Source organism: Triticum aestivum, chromosome 5B, assembly GCF_018294505.1.
Source record: "Triticum aestivum cultivar Chinese Spring chromosome 5B, IWGSC CS RefSeq v2.1, whole genome shotgun sequence".
In the NCBI taxonomy this organism is placed as follows: Eukaryota; Viridiplantae; Streptophyta; class Magnoliopsida; order Poales; family Poaceae; genus Triticum; species Triticum aestivum.
In genome coordinates this window covers 702,052,531-702,061,230 of record NC_057807.1, presented here as the reverse complement: position 1 = coordinate 702,061,230, position 8,700 = coordinate 702,052,531, and the positions used below count along the sequence as shown (strand labels likewise).

The following is an 8,700-nucleotide window of genomic DNA, read 5'->3' as shown; positions in this document are numbered from 1 at the left end:
CATGGAGGACTCCATGAACACCCATGACGAGTGCTAATGGGAGGGCATGGAAACCCATTTGGCCCTCTCTGTGGCCGGCGACGTCGCCATCCCTGAGCTGAACATGGCCGTCAAGGAGGAGGTGCTGGAGGAGCCGCCCGCCGCTATGTGGAACCCACACATTGTTTGCGGCAGTGGTGGAGCTGGTCGTCCATGGCGCCGGTGATGGCCAACGAGGTGGGTGTCGGGGCATGGTCACCCACGTCGCCGCGGTCACAAGAGCAGGAGCAGGAGCCACGGGAGGAGATGGTGCAGGCACCTCCGTCTGGCAGGGGCCGCCAGCCCACCTCTGGCAGCCACCTCCATACGTTGACCTCACTGGCGACGACAACGAGTAGGACGGCGGCTACTGAGGATGAGGGCAGCTGACGACGGACCTTATCTAATTTCATTTTTATTTCTTTTAAGTTTACGTTTAATTAAGAACTATGTTGAAGTTGGCTAATGTGAACGTGAGGATGTGTAGATGTTTATATTAATATTATTTGCAACGTTTATTTGGGTTTATTTTGGGTCAAAATTCAAGTCCAACTATACGGAAATTTTGGGAATGGACGGCCCGGTTGGGCGCACCACACCGCACGACCGTAAGCGGATGGACGTGTTCGTTTTCTTCTCCAAACGAACGAAATCTGGACAAAACGAACATCTTATTAAGATCGTGCGTGGAGTTGCCCTTAGGCAACCACGGCCGACAGCAAACCTCAATGCATGGCTAGGTATGCATGGTTCAGGGCAGTGGGGCAATGATTATTGAAAGGTGATGCGGAAATGGATCTGAGACCGATGGAGGTTGGAAAACACGTGGCAGCGTCCCTGGAAGCTGGAAGCCCCAAACCACACACGGAGCGAACCGAACCCGGCACACGTCACACCACCCGTCTACAAAAGCCAGCTGCCCTCCTCCCCGTACGTCCCGCTTCACAACACTAGAAAAAGAGCAGCAGCAGTCTAGCTAGCCATTCCACCAAACCCGAGTTTTATTTATTCGTCCTGCTCAGCACAGAGAGGGAAATGGCCGCCGGCGAGAGGAAGGAGGCGGGGGCGGCGCCATTGCTGCCTAGGGAGAGGAGGGTGTGCAAGGAGGGGTGCCCCGGGTGCAGGCTGGACCAGATCAACAAGACCAACACCGGCGTCCCCTACCTCAACTTCTTCTACGTCTGGGTCATCTGCCTCTGCGCCGGTGAGTGAGTCCTCACCTGTGTTTCTTTTTTGATGAGTTGTAAATGTTTCTCATCTAGCTAGTTGGACATGCTTTTCAAAGCAATCGTAGTATGTTGATATTATAGCAACTACTCCCTCCGTCTGGAAATACTTGTCATCAAAATGGATAAAATAAAATATATTTAAACGTATTTTAGTTCTAGATACATCTCTTTTTATTAATTTTGATGACAAGTATTTTCGGATGAAGGGAGTACTCCACAAGCGGAAATAGCATGACAAACATCAGTGGTCTATCCATCTGTACATGCTTCCCATATGCCCATCTGTTTGAAAAAACTTGTCCCAAACTTGTTTCTCAAATGGGTGTATCTAGCATCATGCTATATATATTCATTTGAGGGATAAATTTTTCCAAACAGAGCAAATAGTAGACGACGTACGGTGGCTCCGGTGGGTGTCTCTCTCGGCTCATCAATTCAATTCCTAGCTGACAGCGACCGCAGCCAGGAGCCTGGGGACGCGGCGGGTAGGTACGTCGTATCGCACCGTATGGCATGGACGACACCGTGGCGACGAGTCAGTTCGGGTGGGTGCTTACTCTACTCGTACTCACGTGGGCAACGGCCAGGCCATGCATGAAGCATCCTCCCTATGCAGGACTAGTGGGCGTAGTATTTATTTTATTTTATTTTTGTGGGATTAGTGGTATAGTATTATGCAGGATGTATAAACGAAATACAAAAGTACACTTCCCTAATGCTACTGATCTTGTGTTGTGAATGTTGATATATTTTTCTTTCAACTTTGGTCAAACAAAGACTCGTCGCCACGGTATGTTATCTTATTAAATTTAGCGATTGCTAACCAACACCTGGTATGTTATCTTTCCAGCGCTGCCGATCCAGTCACTATTTCCCTACCTATACTTCATGGTATGTAGAGATGTTGCAAAACTTGGGCGTCGATATATTCTGATTCTGTGCACGCAAGTTATTGTTTGCTTTGATGAATTATTACATACTGGATGGTGATTAATTATGTGTTCACCTTTGTTATGATGCAACAGATTAGGGACTTGAAAGTCGCAAAGCAACAACAAGACATCGGGTTCTATGCTGGTTTTGTCGGTGAGGATTAATTATTCCATCTGACTGTTTGCCAATTTATTGGGAAAATACGGCGAAAAGTACTACAATGAAGTACATTGAGTTACTGACTGTACACTATGTGTATTAAGGGGCTGCATATTTCCTTGGAAGAACCATTAGTGCTGTGCCATGGGGCATGTTTGCTGACAAATATGGGAGGAAGCCTTGCATTGTGATTAGTATCCTCTCAATGTATGGGAAATCCGGTTGCATGTCAAAACATATTTTGTACCCCATTCAACTAAATCAAAGTAAACCCTATTATGCATCTTCCTTTTCAGCATTGTATTTAACACCCTCTTCGGCCTTAGCACGACATACTGGATGGCAATTGTTACTAGGGGGCTACTTGGATTACTCTGTGGTATATTAGGACCAATCAAGGTAAATTTTCTACTGTCTGAGTGACTAGATGAATTAAAAAGTACTTACTTGTTGAAAACCCCATTGTTGTGTTCACATTCCCTAGGCCTATGCCTTAGAAGTCTGCAGAAAAGAGCACCAAGCTCTAGGAATTTCTCTGGTAAGAACAAATTATCTTTATATTTAGTATTTCAGATTCGGTTGACGGTTACTAGCTATTAATCATGTTTCACGTTATGCCGCAGGTTACATCTTCGCGAGCAATAGCTCTTATTATTGGGCCAGCCATTGGAGGATTTCTTGCACAAGTGAGAATCAATCAACTTTGATATAGAGTTATAGAAATACATAGCCGATCCTTAAGAACAAACATCGTATTTTTAACCATTTTACCAAACTAAGGGCAAGTTACTTCCAAGAGCATGGAAAAGATGTTGCATATAGTAGTCCAACAAAGCTATTACTGCAGTAATGCATTAAGCCACCATAATTATATGTAACCATGGCCTAGAGCTTGAGAATAATGTATCATCTGCTAATTGATACAATGAAAGACTTGAACAATAACAAGAATTTTCTATCGTGGCGTTCCATTGAAAGTTTAGGAATGCCTTATTCTGAGGGAATTTCCATATATTTTTATTGTAACCGTTAAAAGTAATAAGTAGAACTTTGTTCATAGGATGAACATATAATGTCCCTTTGGAGAGTGATTAGTGATCTTAATTGAATGTCTTTTCGCTAACATTGTGTATTCTCTATACTGTATCAGCCTGCAAAGAAGTACCCAAATCTTTTCTCTGAGGAATCCATATTTGGAAGGTAAGTTATTACTCACACTGTTTCAATGATATTAATTTTGCATCATTGGAATATAAGATAAACATTTCAAACTACATCAATTATAGGCATCCATATTTCCTCCCTTGCTTCGCCATATCGGGTCTAGCGGCAGGAGCATGTGTTGCATGCATTTGGCTTCCGGTATTGCCGCCCAAAATCTCCCTATGGTTCTTTTACATCCCTTGAATTCCTATAGTTGAATAAAATATTTTTAGGAAACTCTGCACCTTTGTCATGATGAAAAAATAGAAGCCGTTGACACAATGCGCACACAAGTTGCTGATTTGACCTTAGAAGATGGAAAAGTTAAACAATCTGGACCTGGCAGAATGTCATCTACAATGAGCCTGCTAAAGAATAGGCAGTTGATGTCAGGAATAACCCTCTATTGTGTCTTCTCTCTTCACGATACAGCTTATCTTGAGGTAATCTATATTTATGTATCTAAAATAGATTCAGTAACATTTTAGTATGAAATGATGCATGTATTAATCTTATATATAGTATAGGGAACAATCAGATAAGAAACCAAAGCAGGTTTTATTAATAAGTAACTAAAGCAAGTTTGCATGTGTTTTGTAAATTTCATCATTAGATATTTTCACTCTGGGCGGTAAGCAGTAGAAAATATCGGGGACTGAGTTTGACATCTCAGGATGTTGGCACTGTGCTAGCTATCTCGGGTACGTAGTGTTCCCTCAAAATTCATAATATGATCCCTCTGTTACCTAGTACATGTAATACTAATTTTGACTCGTTTTAACGTATGTCATTTTTGTTTGATCTTGTAGGTTTTGGTGTTTTGGTGTATCAACTTGTGATTTACCCACTCCTTGCCAAGTATGCTGGGTTAATCAAGGCATTCCGTTCTGCAACGGTATGCAGAATACTATGTAATGTCAAAATACTAATTTATTATGATGAATATATTGCACAATACTAAATGCATGTCTATTTTTTAGGTATTATCTATACTTCTGCTTGCAACATACCCATTCATGCGCAGTCTAAATGGTGTGGAGCTCAAAGTACTCATCGTCATAGCTTCGCTTCTGAAGAATATGTTTTCGGTAAGTCTCGCATATTCTTTTGTTGTTTTGTTTAAAGAGGAAAAATACGAGTCAGGGGTGTTCATCAACAATGTAGCAAAAACTGTATAACTCATCCAATAAAAAAGTTACACATCGCTGCTTACATTAGTAACCATCCTATACGAGCATTTTTATCGTCTTGTATAGAGGCCAGAAGAGCAATAAATTCTTCCTTTAAAAAATATAAATATGTTGATGCAAGTTTTTGGGTGGTCTAGAGAAACCATGTTTGACCACCACTTGTGCAAATGAAATAAAATTAAAAATCTAATATCCTTGGAGAAAACAAGCTCAATAGATAGTGACTTTTATAGAACATTCAGATATTCTAATGCAACATCTAAAATGGAACAGGCTACGATTACTATTGCATGTAACATTCTACAAAACACAGCAGTGGTATGCATCACCTGTCTTTCTGCATTTTCTTTGAGTCTTTTTTGCCATGTTCAAAAGTTTTTGATGAAAACATGTACAGACACAAGAACAAAGGGGTGTTGCCAATGGTATCTCTGTGACTCTGATGTCTGTCTTTAAAGCAGTAGCTCCAGCAGCAGCGGGAATTTTGTAAGTGTGTTGTTTCTTTTGTTTTGTGAGTACGAATTGCCCTAAGTTTTTGCTTGGCCGCAAGTGTGCTCCAAAGTTAGCTAATCTCTTGCCTTTTGCAGGTTTTCATGGGCTCAGAAGAATATAACTGGTTTGTTCTTACCAGGTAATTAGCCACATTGCTCGTCCATCAGGTTGTCCCTAGGTCATCGCAAAAGGAGCGGCGACCTAGGGACCATCTCAAATAAGATCCCAATACATCTACGTACCTATATAAATTAAATAGTATGATTTTTAAAACATAACATCAACACTATTATGGGGTGGAAAGTTGGCATTTGGCCCCCTCCATGAACTTCACCATGTTGTATTTATCCAATAGTTATTTATGGTTTAGTACATGTATTGATAAAAATTATTTGCATCATGTATCGCATATACATGGTGTATTAAAACTTTATTTTCTAATTAAAAATATACTTTTCATGTTTATGCCATTATAATAATTTTTATGATATGAAATACTCCCTCCGTCCCAAAATAAGAGTCTTAAACTTAGTACAACTTTGTACCAGAGTTAGTACAAAGTTGAGACACTTATTTTGAGACAAAGGGAGAGTATATGACAATGGAAGTATTTATGTTACTCTACTATAGTTTTTGATCCATGGTACCTCATTCGCACTAGGGCCTCCTTAATACTAGGGCCACCTCATTCGCACTAGGGCCTCCATAACGCTAGGGCCGACCCTACTCGTCCTACCCATGCTAATGCATTTATATGGTTGCTTTGCTTTAACTTCAACGGAAACATGTACATATTATCCGAGCATATACTTATTTTTTCATCATCCGATATGCAGGTGATCAGATCTTGTTCTTGATGCTGAACATGGTGTCAGTAATTGGGCTCTTGCTGTCGTTCGAACCATTTTTCTCTATGCCGAGTGCGACTAAATAATGAGCCCTCATTATGTACATGTATCTAGTCTAGTAAATTAAAATTAGGGGCACTATCACAGATTGTAGCAGTGAGTCAAAAACTACGTGACTTCAGTATTGTGTCATGAATATTTTTCATATTTTCTTTGTTGTTATTAGATGTGACGTGATATCTTTCCTTTTTTTATTAAAACTCCTAGGCAGAAGATTCTTTGGCTTACGATAACTTATTTTTTCTGGTAAGAAGATTAAGAATGTTGTTGTTGATTGTTGATCAGAAGAGTTTCATATGGTACCTAGTGTCGGAATATTGATCTTAGATGGTAACTGAACGAGTTAAAAGGTGGAGCCATTAACCCGGCGCACGTACCATAATCAGACTTGTAGCAATGTATTGGTCACGGTCTTTGTTCCCTACCACCCCACATATAAAATGAGGAACTCGTTCCTGTATGAGATGACCATCACGTATAGGTAAGGCCAATCCTAAAAATGGGAAACTTAGCACTTGTGTGAATACATAGACAAAACATAGTGTCCCTAGTATGCCTCTACTTGACTAGCTCGTTAATCAAAGATGGTTATGTTTCCTAAGGATAGACATCTATTGTCATTTGATGAACGGGATCACATCATTCTAATGATGTGATGGACAAGACCCATCCGTTAGCTTAGCATTATGATCGTTACAGTTTCATTGCTACTGCTTTCTTCATGACCTATACACGTTCCTCAGACTATGAGATTATGCAACTCCCGAATACCGGAGGAAGACCTTGTGTGCTATCAAACGTCACAACGTAACTGAGTGATTATAAATATGCTCTACAGGTGTCTCCGAAAGTGTTTGTTGGGTTGGCATAGATCGAGATTAGGATTTGTCACTCCGTGTATCGGAGATGTATCTCTGGGCCCTCTCGGTAATGCTTATCACTATAAGCCTTGCAAGCAATGTGACTAATGAGTTAGTTGCGGGATGAAGCATTACGGAACGAGTAAAAAGACTTGCCGGTAATGATATTGAACTAGGTATGATGATACCGACGATCGAATCTCGGGCAAGTAACATACCGATGACAAAGGGAACAACGTATGTTGTTATGCGGTTTGACCGATAAAGATCTTCGTAGAATATGTAGGAGCCAATATGAGCATCCAGGTTCCGCTATTGGTTATTGACCGGAGATGTGCCTCGGTCATGTCTACATAGTTCTCGAACCTGTAGGGTCCGCACGCTTAACGTTCGATGATGATTTGTATTATGGGTTATGTGTTTTGATGACCGAAGTTTGTTCGGAGTCCCGGATGAGATCACGGACGTGACGAGGAGTCTCGAAATGGTCGAGACATAAAGATTCAAATATTGGAAGGCTACATTCGGACATTGGAAAGGTTCCGAGTGATTCGGGTATTTTTCGTAGTATCGGAGAGTTATGGAAATTCGCCAGGGGAAGTCAATGGGCCTTATTGGGCTTTAGTGGAGAGAGGGAAGAAGGGCCACGAGGTGGCGCGCGCCTCCCCCCTGCCCAAACCGAATTGGATAAGGGGTGGGAGTGCTCCCCCCCTTTCCTTCTCCCTCTCCCTCCGTTCCTTCTTTCCTACTCCGAAAAGGAAAGGGGGTCCTAATAGGACTTGGGGGTCCTAGTAGGACTCCCTACACCTGGCGCGCCCCTAGGGGGGCGGCCTCTCTCCCTCCCTCCTTTCTATACATGGGCAGGGGGCACCCCAAAGATACACAAGTTTCTCTTAACCGTGTGTGGTGCCCCCCTCCACAGTTACACACCTCGATCATACCATCGTAGTGCTTGGGCGAAGCCCTGCGCCGGTAGCATCATCATCACCGTCACCACGCCGTCGTGCTGACGGAACTCACCCTCGTCCTCAACTGGATCAAGAGCACGAGGGACGTCATCGAGCTGAACGTGTGCTGAATGCGGAGGTGCCGTACGTTTGGTACTTGATCGGTTGGATCGCGAAGAAGTTCGACTACATCAACCGCGTTATTGAAATGCTTCCGCTTTCGGGCTACGAGGGTACGTGAACACACTCTCCCTCTCGTTGCTATGCATCACCTAGATAGATCTTGCATGATCGTAGGATTTTTTTTGAAATTACTGCGTTACCCAACATAAACTGATGTAATTCTTGTGGTGTGTTTGTTGGGATCGATGAATTGTGGATTTATGATCAGATTGTTCATTGATTTATACTGAATCTCTTGAAGTTTCTTTGCTGCATAATTAAATAGGTTTATATTTCTCTCCGGTCTATCCTTCTACATTGGCCAAGTGTGATTTATTTATTTTAGTGGGAGAGGTGCTTTGTAGTAGGTTCAATCTGGCAGTGGTTTCTATGTCGCAGTGACAGAAAGGGACAAGACACGTCTTTGTATTGTTGCCACTAAGGATAAAATGATGGGGTTTAATCTTAATAGTAGATTTTATCTTGTCTACATCATATCATCTTGCTTATTGCATTACTCTGTTTCTTGCAAACCTAATACTTTGAGATGCATGCTGGATAGCGGTCTTGGGGTGGAGTAATAGTAGTAGAGGTTGGTA

The 8,700-nt window shown here is 41.9% G+C and overlaps 1 protein-coding gene across 2 annotated transcripts; it reads left to right on the top strand.

Moving 5' to 3' along the window:
* The first annotated feature begins 887 nt into the window (after positions 1 to 887).
* Positions 888 to 6,352, top strand: LOC123117820 (probable peptide/nitrate transporter At3g43790). 2 transcript variants are annotated; one of them, XM_044538493.1, is made up of 17 exons: positions 888 to 1,222; positions 2,098 to 2,138; positions 2,273 to 2,333; positions 2,444 to 2,546; positions 2,636 to 2,738; positions 2,824 to 2,877; positions 2,963 to 3,025; positions 3,490 to 3,539; positions 3,626 to 3,701; positions 3,776 to 3,985; positions 4,156 to 4,243; positions 4,352 to 4,437; positions 4,523 to 4,630; positions 5,006 to 5,050; positions 5,130 to 5,218; positions 5,320 to 5,363; positions 6,061 to 6,352. In XM_044538493.1, the coding sequence occupies exons 1-17, from the start codon at positions 1,054 to 1,056 to the stop codon at positions 6,156 to 6,158; spliced, it is 1,488 nt and encodes a 495-aa protein (XP_044394428.1). In that variant the 5' UTR covers positions 888 to 1,053; the 3' UTR covers positions 6,159 to 6,352. The 2 variants fall into 2 exon arrangements, with proteins under 2 accessions (XP_044394428.1, XP_044394429.1); XM_044538494.1 differs by lacking the exon at positions 5,006 to 5,050.
* The last annotated feature ends 2,348 nt before the right edge of the window (positions 6,353 to 8,700 follow it).